Genomic DNA, 17,177 nt, shown 5'->3' on the forward strand with positions numbered 1-17,177 from the left:
ATTCAAGGGGTCTGAATACGTTCCAAATACACTATGTTAATATCATGTGTCGTTTGAGCATCTTGTGTGTTGGTTCATAAACCTCTACTCTTTCTCACTGTGTTCTCAGTACTGTTCGAACATGGGACCTGAGCTCTAACAAGAAGCACAAGATGTGCTTCAAACCCCGCTCCCTGCAGGGGAAGAAAGTCACGCCCACATGTTGCACCTACAGCCGAGACGGGAAGCTAGTGGCAGCCGGCTGCCAGGACGGAACCATCCAGATCTGGGACAGGAACCTCAGCGTGAGTCTCTCTGTCGCACGCGCTGACTCGCACACGCATAAACGACCACACGTACGAACAAACACACACACACACTACCTCACCATTGTCTCACACTAGCTTATGCACACACTGTTAGTCACACATGAAGGACTCCGAGCAGGAGGCCAGGGGATGGGGTCAGAGTTCAAAAGGTCCCCAACACTAAGCAGGACCCAGCAGTAAATAAAGCCATAGGTGGGAAAGTGGCGTTTGTGTTTGATAAATAGCCTTAATTCAAACCATCCTGTCTGTTTTTTCCCATCTGTCTTGTATCTGGTGTGATATAGGATGAGGGATGTGTGGTATGCGGATGGAGAGGTCTCTCTACGTGTGTGGTGGGGGGAATAAGAATAAGAATGTGTCGTATGTTAGTGGGACAGATGGTTAGGTTTGATCCTCATTGCTGAGATGGAGGATTGTTGGTTGTTGGGCAGACATTTATTGTTTTCGGTCACTGGGGTGGGGGTAACCGTTTACATTACCCCCCCCCCCCTTGCTGGTATAGACTTTACAGTGAAGTGCTTGCTTACGAACCGAGCAGGGTTTATAAAATAATAATGCAAAATGGAATCGTGACTAACATGAGGAATAAAATGCACAATGATGGAGCTATATACAGTACAGGGAGTACCAGATCAATGTACAAGGTAGATATGTACATGAAGACAGGGTAAAGTGACTAGGCATCTGGATAGATAATAATGAGTAAAATAAAGAACAGAGTAGCAGCAGCAACTGATGAGTGTAAAAGTGTGGGTATGTATGTGTTTTTGTTGTGTCGGTATGCCTGTGTGTGTTTGTGTGTGTATGTAGTGTTTGTGAATGTGGGAGGGTTTTGTGTAAGAATGACAGTTCAGTGTGTGTGTGAGCGAGTGTCTACAGTTGAAGTCGGAAGTTTACATACACTTAGGTTGGAGTCATTAAAACTCTAGTTTTGGCAAGTTCGTTAGGACATCTACTGTGTGCATGACACAAGTCATTTTTCCAACAATTGTTTACATATGGATTATTTCACTTATAATTCACTGTATCACAATTCCAGTGGGTCAGAAGTTTACATATACTAAGTTGACTGTGCCTTTTAAACAGCTTGGAAAATTCCAGAAAATGATGTCATGGCTTTAGAAGCTTCTGATAGGTTAATTGACATAATTTGAGTCAATTGGAGGCGTAACTGTGGATGTATTTCGAGGCCTACCTTCAACCTCAGTGCCTCTCTGCTTCACATCATGGGAAAATCAAAAGAAATCAGCCAAGTCCTCAGAAAAATAATTGTAGGCCTCCATAAGTCTGGTTCATCCTTGGGAGCAATTTCCAAACGCCTGAAGGTTCCTTGTTCATCTGTACAAACAATAGTACGCCAGTATGAACACCATGGGACCACGCAGCCGTCATACCGCTCAGAAAGGAGACGCGTTCTGTCTCCTAGAGATGTACGTGCTTTGGTGCAAAAAGTCCAGATCAATCCCAGAACAACAGCAAAGGACCTTGTGAAGATTCTGGAGGAAACAGGTACAAAAGTATCTATATCCATAGTAAAACGAGTCCTATATCAACATAACCTGAAAGGCCGCTCAGCAAGGAAGAAGCCACTGTTCCAAAACCACCATAAAAAGCTAGACTATGTTCTGCAACTGCACATGGGGACAAAAATCTTAATTTTTGGAGAAATGTCCTCTGGTCTGATGAAACAAAAATAGAACTGTTTGGCCATAATGATCATCCTTATGTTTGGAGGAAAAAGGGGGAGGCTTGCTAGCTGAAGAACACCATCCCAACCGTGAAGCACCGGAGTGGCAGCATCATGTTGTGAGGGTACTTTGCTATTGCACTTAAAAAAAATAGATGTCATCATGAGGGAGGAAAATTATGTGGATATATTGAAGCAGCATCTCAAGACATCAGTCAGGAAGTTAAAGCTTGGTCGCAAATGGGTCCTCCAAATGGACAATTTTTTAAAATGTTTTAATTTCACCTTTATTTAACCAGGTAGGCTAGTTGAGAACAAGTTCTCATTTACAACTGCAACCTGGCCAAGATAAAGCAAAGCAATGCGACACAAACAGCAACACAGAGTTACTCATGGAATAAACAAACATATAGTCAATAATACAATAGAAAAAGTCTATATACAGTGTGTGCAAATGAGGTAGGATAATGGAGGTAAGGCAATAAATAGGCCATAGTGGCGAAATAATTACAATATAGCAATTAAACACTGGAGTGATAAATGTGCAGAAGGTGAGTGTGCAAGTAGGGAAATGGGTGCAAAGGAGAAAAATAAATCAAATAAATAACAGTATGGGGATGAGGTAGTTGGATGGGCTATTTACAGATGGGCTATTTACAGATGGGCTATGTACAAATGCAGTGATCTGTGAGCTGCTCTAACAGCTGGTGCTTAACGCTAGTGAGGGAGATATGAGTCTCCAGCTTCAGTGTTTTTTGCAGTTCGTTCCAGTCATTGGCAGCAGAGAACTGGAAGGAAAGAGGAGGAATTGGCTTTGGGGGTGACCAGTGAAATATACCTGCTGGAGCGCGTGCTACGGGTGGGTGCTGCTATGGTGACCAGTGAGCTGAGATAAGGCGGGGCTTTACCTAGCAAAGACGTATAGATGACCTTGAGCCAGTGGGTTTGGCGACGAATATTAAGCGAGGGCCAGCCAACGAGAGCATACAGGTCGCAGTGGTAGGTAGTATATGGGGCTTTGGTGACCAAATGGATGGCACTGTGATAGACTGCATCCAATTTTCTGAGTAGAGTGTTGGAGGCTATTTTGTAAATGACATCGCCGAAATCAAGGATTGGTAGGATAGTCAGTTTTACGAGGGTATGTTTGGCAGCATGAGTGAAGGATGCTTTGTTGCGAAATAGGAAGCTGATTCTGGGTTTAATTTTGAATTGGATATGCTTAATGTGAGTCTAGAAGGAGAGTTTACAGTCTAGCCAGACACCTAGGTATTTGTAGTTGTCCACAAGTCCAAACCGTCCAGAGTAGTGATGTTGGACGGGCGGGCAGGTGTGGGCAGTGATCGGTTGAAGATCATGCATTTAGTTTTACTTGCATTTAATAGCCATTGGAGGCCATGGAAGGAGAGTTCTATGGCATTGAAGCTCGTCTGGAGCTTAGTTAACACAGTGTCCAAAGAACGCCCAGATGTAGACAGAATGGTGTCGTCTGCGTAGAGGTGGATCAGAGAATCTCCAGCAGCATGAGCGACATCATTGATGTATTCAGAGAAATTTGTCTGCCCGAGGCTTGTGGCACCCTCATCGAGGCTGCCAGAGGTCCGGACAACAGGCCCTCTGATTTGACACACTGAACTCTCTGAGAAGTAGTTGGTGAACCAGGTGAGGCAGTCATTTGAGAAACCAAGGAAGTTGAGTCTGCCGATAAGAATGTGGTGATTGACAGAGTCGAAAGCCTTGGCCAGGTTGATGAATACAGCTGCACAGTATTGTCTCTTATCAATGGCGTTTATGATATCGTTTAGGACCTTGTGCGTGGCTGAGGTGCACCCATGACCAGTTCGGAAACCTGATTGCATAGTAGAGAAGGTACGTTGGGATTCGAAATGGTCAGTGATCTGTTTGTTAACTTGGCTTTTGAAGACCTTAGAAAGGCAGGGTAGGATAGATATAGGTCTGTAGCAGTTTGGGTCTAGAGTGTCTCCCCCTTTGAAGAGGGGGATGACCGCGGCAGCTTTTCAATCTTTGGGGATCTCAGACGATACGAAAGAGAGATGGAACAGGCTAGTAATAGGAGTTGTAACGATTTTAGAGGATAATTTTAGAAAGAGAGGGTCTAGATTTTCTAGCCCAGCTGATTTGTAGGGGTCCAGATTTTGCAGCTCTTTCAGAACATCAGCTATCTGGATTTGGGTGAAGGAGAAATGGGGAGGCTTGGGCAAGTTGCTGTGGGGGGGTGCAGGGCTGTTGACCGGGGTATGGGTAGCCAGGTGGAAAGTATGGCCAGCCATAGAAAAATGCTCATTGAAATTCTCAATTATTGCAGATTTATCGGTGGTGACAGTGTTTCCTATCCTCAGTGCAGTGGGCAGCTGGGAGGAGGTGCTCTTGTTGTCCATGGATTTCTCAGTGTCCCAGAACTTTTTGAAGTTTGTGCTACAGGATGCAAATTTCTGTTTGAAAAAGCTAGCCTTTGCTTTCCTAACTGCCTGTGTATATTGGTTCCTAACTTCCCTGAAAAGTTAAATATCGTGGGGGCTATTTGATGCTAATGCAGTACACCACAAGATGTTTTTGTGCTGGTCAAGGGCAGTCAGGTCTGGAGTGAACCAAGGACTATATCTGTTCCTGGTTCTAGTCTTTTTTGAATTGGGCATGCTTATTTAAGATTATCAGGATAGCACTTTAAAAGAATAACCAGGCATCCTCTACTGACGGAATGAGGTCAATATCCTTCCAGGATACCCGGGCCAGGTCAATTAGAAAGGTCTTCTCGCTGAAGTGTTTCAGGGAGAGTTTGACAGTGATGAGGGGTGGTCGTTTGAATGCGGAACCATTACGGATGCAGGCAATGAGGTAGTGATCGCTGAGATCCTGGTTGAAGACAGCAGAGGTGTATTTGGAGGGCAGGTTGGTTAGGATGATATCTGAGGGTGCCCGATTTTCCGTATTTCGGGTTGTACCTGGTAGGTTCCATGATAATTTGTGTGAGATTGAGGGCATCAAGCTTAGATTGTAGGATGGCCGGGGTGTTAAGCATGTCCCAGTCCGATAGGCTCCGATAGGCTCTAGACAGCTAGCGGCCCGCGGATAGCAGATGGGAATTCAGGGGACGTTGCGTCGGAGGAGCCAGTTGAAAAACCCACTCGGGCGATTTACGTCAGTAGTCCAGTCATGATGGGTCATCGGGGCTCCGTGTCGGCAGTAAAAGGGGTCTAGGACAATTGGCAAAGTAAGTATTGTACCCCAAGTGGCTGATGGACCTCTTTGGCTAGCCGGGAGATGGGCCTAGCAAGGGCTAGCTCCAGACTAATTGGTAATCAATGATCCCAAGCATACTTCCAAAGTTGTGGCAAAATGGATTAAGGACAACAAAGTCAAGGTATTGGAGTGGCCATCACAAAGCACTGACCTTTGTTGGCAGAACTGAAAAAGTGTGTGCGAGCAAGGAGAGCTACAAACCCGATTCAGTTACACCAGCTCTGTCAGGAGGAATGGGCCAAAATTCACCCAACTTGGGTACCTTTAATTGACTATTTAGCAGTCTTATGGCTTGGGGGTAGAAGCTGTCTCGGAGCCTGTTGGTCCGAGAGCCGATACTCCGGGTATTGTTTGCTGGAAGGTATCAGAGTGAACAGGCTGGAGTCTTTGGCAAATTTCCGACCTTCCTCTGACACCGCCTGATATAGAGGTCCTGGATGGCAGGGAGCTCGGCCCCAGAGATGTACTGGGTTGTGAGCTTTTGTAGCGCTTTTCAGTCAAGGGTGGTGCTTTGCCATACGAAGCGGTGATGCAGCCAGTCAAGATGCTCTTCATCGTTCAGCTGTATAACTTTTTGTGGATCTGAGGGCCCATGACAAATCTTTTCAGCCTCCTCAGGGGGAAGAGGCACTGCCGTGCCCTTTTCATGACTGTGCGGTAGCTGTCGACCGATTATGACTTTTCAACGCCGATACCGATTATTGGAAGACCAAAGAAAGCCGATAGCGATTAATCGGACGATTTTTTATTTAATTTATTTGTAATAATGACAATTACAATAATACTGAATGAACACTTATTTTAACTTGATATAATACATCAATAAAATCAATTTAGTGTCAAATAAATAATGAAACATGTTCAATTTGGTTTAAATAATCTAAAAACAAAGTGTTGGACTGCAGCGCCAGCTGTGCCGCCAGAGACTCTGGGTTCACGCCCAGGCTCTGTCGTAACCGGCCGCGACCGGGAGGTCCGTGGGGCGACGCACCGTTGGCCTAGCGTCGTCCGGGTTAGGGAGGGTTTGGCCGGTAGGGAAATCCTTGTCTCGTCGCGCACCAGCGACTCCTGTGGCGGGCCGGGTGCTAACCAAGGTTGCCAGGTGCACGGTGTTTCCTCCGACACATTGGTGCCGCTGGCTTCCGGGTTGGATGGCGCTGTGTTAAGAAGCAGTGCGGCTTGGTTGGGTTGTGTATCGGAGGACGCATGACTTTCACCCTTCGTCTCTCCCGAGCCCGTACGGGAGTTGTAGCGATAAGACAAGATAGCAGCTACTAAACAATTGGGTACCACAAAATTGGGGAGAAAAAGGGGTAAAATTCACACACACAAAAAAAAAACATATATATATACACATTGGGGCAAAAAGGTATTTAGTCAGCCACCAATTGTGCAAGTTCTCCCACTTAAAAAGATGAGAGAGGGGGGTGATCCATGTTAAGTCCTTAGTGGTGTGGACGCCAAGAAACTTGACGCTCTCGACCCGCTCCACAACGGCCCCGTCAATGTGGATGGGATGCGTGCTCTCACTTCTTTCTCCTACAGTCCTCGATCAGCTCCTTGGCTAAAGGGGAGATATGCTGGTCTAGGTTAAAGGGGTGGTCTGCTGCTTTAAATTCCAGGTAGCAGATAATGGACCCTAACAGATACTAATGTAGTTGGTGTTGTATATTAACTAATATACATGGGTTCTAATTTGAAACATTCTTTGTTAGTTTGCAATTGTACAATTTATGCTCCCTGCATATTAAAACCACAAAGACTGCCGGAATGCCCCGAACACAAGATCGTAATTTCTGTGAGTCACACGGTGGAGGAACTTAAAAATCTAGCTCGCTTATTTTTCTAGCGAGAAAGAAATAGCACAAATTCATTCAGAAATGGAGGAAGAGGATAGCTAGCTATAGCAAGCTAACGTTAGCAGCTGCCTCTTCAACAAGAATCAACTGTGACAACATTGATTGTAAAATCCAAAAAATAAACTTTCCCATTTAGTAAAATCCACCCCTCCTAGCGTCAAGTGTCAAATTTCAGTTTAGCCCACACTCGGCAGGCTATGTAGAAAACTCCCCCGGAGCCACAGAAATACAGAATTACCGCAACGCGCAGCCCCCTTGAAAACTTGCTTTATACAGTAACAGTGACCACCATCGCGGCCAAAACTACATTTTCCCTTAAGATTGTACTGTTTATAGTATGACAGCATCAGTAGTTGGTTACGAAGAGATGGCAGACATGTTTACAGTTGGCTCTTTTTATTTGTGTTATTTACATGGAAGACGTGAGCTAAATGCGCTCGCTAACATTAGCAGAGAGGTAGCAAGTTAGCTCTTTGACTTTTACTTACCTGATTGACTTCCATGCTGACTGAAACCCATGATAATGCTCAGTCTCTGCTGGTGCTGCTGGCTGTTTGAGATGCTTTAGAAGTGACATTGATGGTAGGGACAGCATCCACTTTGAGAAGCAAGTTCTTGCTGGAGCACTCTTTCAAATTTGCATTACCCTGCAAATTGACGAGTAGACGCCCAATTCGCCTTACTCATTCTCACAAATGTCCCACATTTTATCAGATTTTGGTAACACTTACCGATTTTGTGCTTGTGGCTAAAACCACGTTAACCTAGTGCAAGTGAGGGCATTTCAAATAGTTGTTCTATTTCAGATAGTGGGGTTGTGGGATTCCTTCTGAAGTTAGAGCTGATTTGGGGAGAACCTCAAACCCAGCTTTTAGAACAACTTAATATAATAATAATTTGATTTAAGAGTTTGTAATTTGGGAATGTTTTCTTGGGGTGATCTAAGTTACTACTATATGCGTTTCTGGCATTGAGAAATAAGTGCTACACCTGGGGTGAATTCCTAGAGTGATAATGTCACATTCGAGGGTTCAACTAATGGTGTGAACAGCTTGGCGGAGAGGATACTGTGAATTACTAGCTAGATGGAGGATGCTTCCACTGAAACAGTAAATCAATTCATAGCTTAGTAGACTTGCTATACAACTCTATTTGGGTGGCCCTAGAGTTTCGCCTAATGTTATTCATGGCGAACTGAATTTTCGAGTGCATGTGAACTGCACAACAACAGAAGAGTAACATATTCCACCTGGGGTTTTAACCTCAGAAATACCCTGCATGTTTTGGTCAACAGTCCACTATTACACAATACTGCTGCCTGATTCTGGCATAACTCAGCCGTGGCTGTAGTAAAGTATATAACCTAAGCGAAGCTCCACAGGCTATCCGTCATCCTGAACTTAGCCCAGTGAAAAATAGCCAGTGATGTAATAAGAGTCTATCTGTGGTGGGGTGTGATGATTGAGTGGACAGACATGGAGGTTGCAGGGAGGCCTAATCAAATCCACTCTCTTCTGTACTTTTCCACTATTACTTAATTAAGTAATCAAAGTGTGCATTCCATCCATCTCTCTGATCCCAACTGCACGGTTAATTGTGTATTTTGGATCCTGGGAAGCGTTCTTCACATTTGCCTGACTGTTCAGTTTTTCTCTGGAGATATGTGACAAAGCATCACAGTTAGGACCTTATCAAATCTGCAATGCGGAGAACGCGGACGGAATCACATTAAAACGAAATTCAACAATATTCAAATATTTATTGAACTTAGTAGGCAATCGACTAAATGTCTTAAATTAATACATTTGTCCAAGTTTATCATAAGCATGAACAGAATGCATCAGTGATTCATATTTCCTGCAACTTTCAAGAGGCAACGAGCATGCCCCTGTCTGTGAGTTGTGTGCACGTCTACCACTTTTTGTAGCCGTTAGCCATGATGCGAATGAAAACAGTCTTCTGGTAGATGGAAAAGCTTTCCCAACAAACCTTCTCATTTAAATATGAACTACAAAGTAGCCTATGCTTACCTGGGAGAAGGATATAATGATTATTTGCATCAATCCAGTGGGTGTTTGTTTGTGCTCAACAGAAACACTGCTAAACAGCCTCTTGCTAGGTTCCCACTGGAATTAAAGGGTAACTACACCCAAAAGTTCTTTTTTATATAGTTCCCCAGACCTCAAAAGTGGTCTCCTGATGTCGTTTAAGCATTGTTTGTCTATTAAAAAGGTGTGATTTTGAGAGTGAAAACCTGAAAAAACAGGGGGAAACGGAAACTGATGAAATGGAATTTGGGAGAAAATAACTGAATCAGCCAAAAAATACAACAGATTTTATAGAGCCCTTCACAGTGGAGGAAAATGACCTGCATTCAGCACTCGGATATGTCTCAATCTGCTTCAGTCGAGTGTCTCTCATGGAGTAGAATTTCTTGCCTGGCTACAGACTGAGGAGAAACAGGCCTTTTTTCCCCGGCTCAGACGGTCAGTCACATCTTCACTTCTCCTCTTCCCGGACTCTGCATGTCCTGCCCGACTGTCTACCCATGATCCTACCTGCGTGGGGGCTTTTGCGGCCGGTGGGTGACACGTCTCTGGTCCGTGTCGGGGTGGTGGGAAGAAATGACACGCCGCAGCTTCCTGTGGAGGGATCGGTGGAGAGAGCAGGTTTGGCAGTCTATCGCTCACAGCCTCACTTACAGCTGTCACAGACAGACCTGACCCCCGAGAGGGGGAAAGAGAGAGAGAGCACTCTGGACCTGGCAAGAGGCCTACTGAGGCAATCTCTTTAAGTTTGAGGAGGTGTCAGAATGTCAGGACATCACTCCAGTTTGATTTCCTCCTAGTTATGTCCATTTCCTTAGTGTTTGTTGCCAGATTTCACAAGTCTTGTTATCCCACTAGAGTAGACTATTCACAAGGTACTCTAGTATACAAGGCTGAAGCTGGACTTTCATAATCTCTTTATTTATTCTTCCCATGTTAGCTTTTGCTTTGTTTTCCCCTTCTATTTACGCTTAACCAAAACAAAATCAGGACAACATTAATCCGAATGTTGACCGTCATTCATGCTCGTCTGCCTTGCTAACAGCTAAATCCTGGACCTTTGTAATTGGCTTAAGGAATGTTAGGAGATGATACAGAGCGTATGGGTTTCCCCTTATGCCTCCAGCAGCTCCCCCGATCCCTCCGTTCCGCTGAGGACCTTTCTGTGGACAGGGTTGAGTAGCTCAATGTGTGTGAATAGTAGTGTGTGTGTGATGTGACTGTTTTTAGTGTGAGGGGACGTCTGTGAGACAGTGACAGGCAGGCCTGATATCTGCAGGCTCTCTGTGCAGTGAGTCGGGAAACAGGGCTCAGACAGAGGACGGTATTTGTTTAGAGATTATAACATTTTATATTCACAAATGTAACAATCCTTTTTTTGTATTATTACGATCCATGAACCTTTGGTTTTATCTGTAGCAGGCATGCTTTCAGTTTCACATTTCCTCACTCATTTTCTCACGTCTGCCAGAGAGTCTGTGAATTGAGTGATGCTAGTGAGTTTTCTGTTGCTATATTCCTGTCCTGCCAGCCCTAACAGATCCCAGAGACTTGCCCCCCCCACCCCCACACCCCTGCATGGCTATAACAGCAGGCTCAGAGAGATTGAGTAAAAGCTCTCTAATTTATTACTTGTTCTTCTCCCAGACTAAATATTTACCCAGCATCCCATAGCAGCTTACAATAACACTGTGTGTTCCCTGGCCACCTGGGCTGGAGGGGCAAGTTTTCACTGAATGCCCTTTACCGTTACACATTTGTAAGAACCCTAGCCCTGGGACAAGGACATGTTTGTGACATGTTTGTGATTTAAATAGAGGACCCCAGAAAACATTATGACAAAACGTAATCAATTTGACTCTTATCACTCGCATAGATTTAGACCCACTTCCTAGCAACTCACTGCTGATGCCCTTTCACTGCTACTCCTCTTCACTCTGAAGAGGTTAGGATCAAGCCCATCTCTTGCCGTATCACTTCTATTACTCATGGGCAGAAAATGTCGACAGACAATATCAATTATCCAGCCGACCTTGATCTAGTGCTCGGACCGAAGAAGGATTATTGAGGATGACAGATCAGGCTCCTGAACCCTGACGTGGGATTGATTGATCCTGTGATGGGAGTCAAGAAAGGTCTCAGCCTTGCTGCTGTAGGGTCGGCAGTGATTGCGTGGCTTGCTGTTATTACTGCATTTGTGCCAGAATCACCCAGTTTCATGTCCAGGGTTGCCAGGTAATGTGCAGTGGTACTTTAGGGTGCTGCTGGGAAGCCTTTCACACTAAGAATGGGTGACGTACGGGTGAAAGCGGTGCGTGGATACGCTGGCCTCGGTTCCAGAACATTCCCACAGAGACGGAATGTTATGTCGTCAGTGTTCTCCTCCAAGCCCTTCAGAGTACAAAGTGCATCCACTCGAGGGGTGGTTTCAATCAAGCAGTGGTCAGTGTTAGTGTAGTACAGAGCCGTTACGAAACGTCTGTGCGAAGTTCTGCACACCATAATGAGGAGGAACATACAGTCCTTTGTGATATTAATGTGTTCAATCCATACTGTTCATATGCATATTGTGACGACATGAAGTCAAATTTGGTGATAAACCTCCATCCTGTTTTTATTCTAATCACACACTGTATACCTGCCTGGGTAAACGGACCAGAGCTGGCCAACACATCATTTGCAGTCACTGGCCTAATGGGACCTCAACGCAGCAGCAATGTGACTCTGCACAGTGTCACTGTAAACCAGTAAATCCCAGGGCCATAAAAGATTGGGCCAGGGACTTTGGCTAGGAACTGCCTGCAAAGGTCTAAAAACACAGGCCCAATGAAAATGTTTCAAGGAGAAGCCCAGGCCCTGACAGAAAGCTGGAGCAGCTACTCAGCGTTCTTTACGATCCTGTCTTCAGGGAACCCTTTGGAGTGTGAACAAACTGCCCCAGCTGGGCCTGTCTGGCTGGCTGAATGCATCCTGCCTCCTACAGACACAATACCACAATATCACAGCCTCCATCACAGCTGGGACTGGTAGACTAGCAGCCAGCCAGTCAGGGAACTGGGAGATTTGCCTTATGGCAAAGGAATGCCACTGACAGCCTCCAATATGGTTCTTAACCTGTTTCTACATCCTAAAGTGAAGAGATTTTATTCCCTGCATTTTGGCTAAGGCTTTATGACTTAGAGAAATGGTGGTTGGTGGTTCCTTTTAACATGAGTCTTCAATATTCCCAGGTAAGAAGTTTTAGGTTGTAGTTATTATAGGAATTATAGGACTATTTCTCTCTCTACCATTTGTATTTCATATACCTTTGACTATTGGATGTTCTTATAGGCACTTTAGTATTGCCAGTGTAACAGTATAGCTTCCGTCCCTCTCCTCGCCCCTACCTGGGCTCGAACCAGGAACACATCGACAACAGCCACCCTCGAAGCAGCGCTCCACAAAAGCTGCGGGGAGGGGAACGTCCACTCCAAGTCTCAGAGCGAGCGACGTTTGAAACGATATTAGCGCGCACCCCGCTAACTAGCTAGCCATTTCACATCGGTTACACCAGCCTAATCTCGTGAGTTGATAGGCTTGAAGTCATAAACAGCTCAATGCTTGCAGCACAGCGAAGAGCTGCTGCTGCCAAAACGCACGAAAGTGCTGTTTGAATGAATGCTTACGAGCCTGATGCTGCCTACCATCGCTCAGTCAGACTGCTTTATCAAATCATAGACTTAATTATAACATAATAACATACAGACTCATACAGACTCTGCGCGCAATGAACGCAAGAGAAGTGACACAATTTCACCTGGTTAATATTGCCTGCTAACCAGGATTTTTTTTAGCTTAATATGCAGGTTTAAAAAATATATACTTGTGTATTGATTTTAAGAAAGGCTTTGATGTTTATGGTTAGGTACACGTTGGCACAACGACGGTCCTTTTTCCACGAATGCCCACCGCATCGATTATATGCAACGCAGGACACGCTAGATAAACTAGTAATATCATCAACCATGTGTAGTTAACGAGTGATTATGATTGTTGATTGTTTTTATGAGATAAGTTTAATGCTAGCTAACAACTTACCTTAGCTTCTTACTGCATTCGCGTAACAGGCAGGCTCCTCGTGGAGTGCAATGAGAGGCAGGTGGTTAGAGCGTTGGACTAGTTAACCGTAAGGTTGCAAGATTGAATCCCCGAGCTGACAAGGTAAAAATGTGTCGTTCTGCCCCTGAACAAGGCAGTTAACCCACCGTTCCTAGGCCGTCATTGAAAATAAGAATGTGTTCTTAACTGACTTGCCTAGTTAAATAAAGGCGATTATTTTTCTTTTTAATCTGCCTTATCGGTGTCCAAAAATACCGATTTCCAATTAATCGGTCGACCTCTAGATGAAACCTAGCCCATCTCCTGTGGCCTGACCCTGGGCCTGGTCATACACCACAACACCCCCAACCCTTGATGAAAATGTGTGAAATCTCTGGTGATGTCCCAGGGATCAGCGTTGTAGGTGGAGGTCGACCGAATTATGATTTTTCAACGCCGATACCTATTATTGGAGGACCAAAAAAGCCGATAGCGATTAATCGGCCTATTTTAATATATATATATTTGTAATAATGACAATTACAACAATACTGAATGAACACTTTTATTTTAACTTAATATACTACATAAATAAAATCAATTTAGGAAACATGTTAAATTTGGTTTAAATAATGCAAAAACAAAGTGTTGGAGAAGAAAGTAAAAGTGCAATATGTGCTATGTAAGAAAGCTAACGTTTAAGTTCCTTGCTCAGAACATGAGAACATATGAAAGCTGGTGGTTCCTTTTAACATGAGTCTTCAATATTCCCAGTTAAGAAGTTTTAGGTTGTAGTTATTAGAGAAATTATAGGACTATTTTTCTAAATACCATTTGTATTCCATATACCTTTGACTATTGGATGTTCTTATAGGCACTATAGTATTGCCAGCCTAATCTCAGGAGTTGATAGGCTTGAAGTCATAAACAGCGCTGTGCTTCAAGCATTGTGAAGAGTAGCTGGCAAACGCAGGAAAGTGCTGTTTGAATGAATGCTTACGAATCTGCTGCTGCCAACCACCGCTCAATCAGACTGCTCTATCAAATATCAAATCATAGACTTAATTATAATATAATAAACACACAGAAATACGAGCCTTGGGTCATTAATATGATCAAATCCGGGAAACCTATTATTTCGAAAACAAAACATTTATTCTTTCAGTGAAATACGGAACCGTTCCATATTTTATCTAACGGGTGGCAACCGTAAGTCTAAATATTGCTGTTACATTGCACAACATTCAATGTTATGTCATAATAATGTAAATCCTGGCAAATTTATCACGGTCTTCACACAGTTCGCAATGAGCCAGGCAGCTCAAACTGCTGCATATACCCTGACTCTGCTTTCACAAGAGAAGTGACATAATTAGTTAATATTGCCTGCTAACATTAATTTCTTTTAACTAAATATGCAGGTTTAAAAAAATATATACTTGTATTGATTTTAAGAAACGCATTGACGTTTATGGTTCGGTACATTGGTGCAACAACTGCTTTTTTATTATTAGTATTATCATCAACCATGTGTAGTTAACTAGTGATTATGTTAAGATTGATTGTTTTTTATAAGATAAGTTTAATGCTAGCTAGCAACTTACCTTGGCTTATTGCTGCACTTGCGTAACAGGTGGTGAACCCTGCCACGCAGGCTCCTCGTAGAGTGCAATGTAATCGGCTATAGTCCGATTACATTGTCGATTACCGATTGTTATGAAAACTTGAAATCGGCCCTAATTAATGAGCCATGCCGATTAATCGGTCAACCTCTAGTTGTAGGCTCTGAGCCCAAACTGTTTTCATCCATGCATATAATTTAGTGTGTGTGTGTGGGACAGGGATTCATAGAGAGGTGCCACCTATTGCTCCATACTGAGGAAGGGGAGAGTGAGAAATCTGAGACAGGCTTCAAACGAAGAGTCGAGTTTTACAACCTGGTGCAGAACAGGAAGCTAGGCTTAACACTGGAAGCAAACCAACATCAGGAAATGAACACATATTAAAACCTGTAAGAATGTAGTCGGCAAATACACAGTATAGGATTGGATTGAAATAACACAAATGCATTGTGTGATTGATTGGTACAATGACGGTTGATACTCCCCATGCCTTAGGTGAGATACCTATAAGTCAGTGTGATTCTGTTCCTAGGCCATCATTGAAAATAAGAATTTGTTCTTAACTGACTTGCCTAGTTAAATAAAGGTAAAATAATTGTAAAAATTCTAGATCACTATTAGGAAGCTTCTTTCTCCAGCCCGAGGAGTGAAATGAGAAGAATTTGGTGCTCTGCTGTATCTCAGCAGGGTTCCCAGTTCTCAGAAGACCCTTTCCTGGTTGAAGCTGTAACTATGTTGCTGCTACCCCACCCCCCCCCCCCCCCCCCCCCCCTTCTCTCTGTCTCTCCCCTCACCTTTCCCATTCCTCTACTGATGAGAGCGGTGCAGGAAAAGGGATGAATATGTCATGTCAACAGTAATCAAATCTCCCTGTAACAAGGCTTACCTCATGTCTGTGTTTTGGGCTGGGAGAATAACGACCCCAGTTCCCATAGCTCAACCAGGGGTCACATTGCTCTGTTTAGCAAAAGTAAGGACTTCTTAATTTGCAAGAATATCTAGGATCTCGTAAATGAGATCATTTGACCCAAAATATGACCTTAGTGCTTGGTTTTCACATTCATTACAGCTTGAAAAGCTAATGTACTTTTTCTGGTATGCAAAATGAATTATTTGTAGGTTAAAAAGAGTGCTGGGCTTCCAGATATTGTCCCGGTCATACCTCTCTCTGTGTTGAGATTTTTCCCCTGTTGTTCATTTAACATTCTAAACTTTTGAACATGAAAAAAACAAACATATACAAGTGAAGCTTTTAGCAATCACTCTTCAAAAACCATTTGCCCCAGAGGATATGAGATACTTGAGAGATAAAAGAAAATAAGTAGTTGAGGCCAAATGGTAGAGAGGACTGGAATAGACGGAGAGAGACGTTGAGTGATAAAACGCAGTGAGTGGATGATGTGTGTGTTATCTGAAGCTGAAAGTATACAGCAGCGTTCTATTTCTTTCCCAGCTTAATGACTTCCCTCCACTTACTATGGTGCTTATGACCCTGTTCCCTCGCTCGTCAATACAGCACCACCTGTTTCATTCCTCTGTCTCCTTTTCTGGCAATATTGCTCTTTCTTTCTCTAGCTCTCTTATCTTTTCCCTCTACTTTATCCCACCATCCCTCCATTTCAAATTCCTTCTCTCGCTCTCTGACTGAAATTCCTTTGTTGCTATATTTAATTTACCATTGATGTGTTTGGTTATCGTTATGGTTAAGGTTTACATACATAAATCCAGGTTGTGTATGTTTGAGTGCTGGGAAGTCCTTTTTGTCAGTACTGAAAGCTGTCTGGTTGTGATTTATGTGGGTAGTCTGGTTGTACTCAGCACAGGTAAAGCCGAGATTCGCTATGATATACAGTAATTAAGCAATAAGGCCCTAGGAGGTGTGGTATATGGCCAATATACCACAGCTAAGGAGTGCCTGGATACAGCCCTTAGCCGTGGTATATTGACCATATACCACAAACCCCAGAGGTGCCTTAATGCTATTATAAACTGGTTACCAACATTATTAGAACAGCACAAAGTACTATTTTGTCATACCCATGGTACCCGATCTGATAAACCAACATTCAGGACTCCAACCACCCAGTTTATAATATATCATTCTATTCTGGTAATCTACTTTTTTTTTTTTATTACTCTGTGTGTGCTGGGTTTTGCAAATGTGTTCCTCCTCCGTGTTGTTTCTCATCGGTCTGAGTGGCTTTGGTTTAGTGCTGTGGAGCAAAAGCTATAACTCTCCTTGCCATTCCATCCTGAAGGCACATTGGGGCAATGCCAATAGTCTAGACCTGTGGACCTTGACACACAGCGCCTCT

General features: G+C 43.7%; 1 protein-coding gene across 1 annotated transcript in view; it reads left to right on the forward strand.

The window, feature by feature from the left end:
* LOC110523763 (WD repeat-containing protein 70) overlaps positions 1-17,177 on the forward strand; it is an 86,006-nt gene that overhangs the window by 36,709 nt on the left and 32,120 nt on the right. The window contains exon 10 of the mRNA XM_021602756.2: positions 110-284. Within this exon, the coding sequence (XP_021458431.2) occupies positions 110-284 (175 nt within the window). The remainder of the gene's footprint in view (positions 1-109; positions 285-17,177) is intronic.

The sequence above is a fragment of the Oncorhynchus mykiss genome, chromosome 5 (genome assembly GCF_013265735.2).
Source record: "Oncorhynchus mykiss isolate Arlee chromosome 5, USDA_OmykA_1.1, whole genome shotgun sequence".
NCBI lineage: Eukaryota > Metazoa > Chordata > Actinopteri > Salmoniformes > Salmonidae > Oncorhynchus > Oncorhynchus mykiss.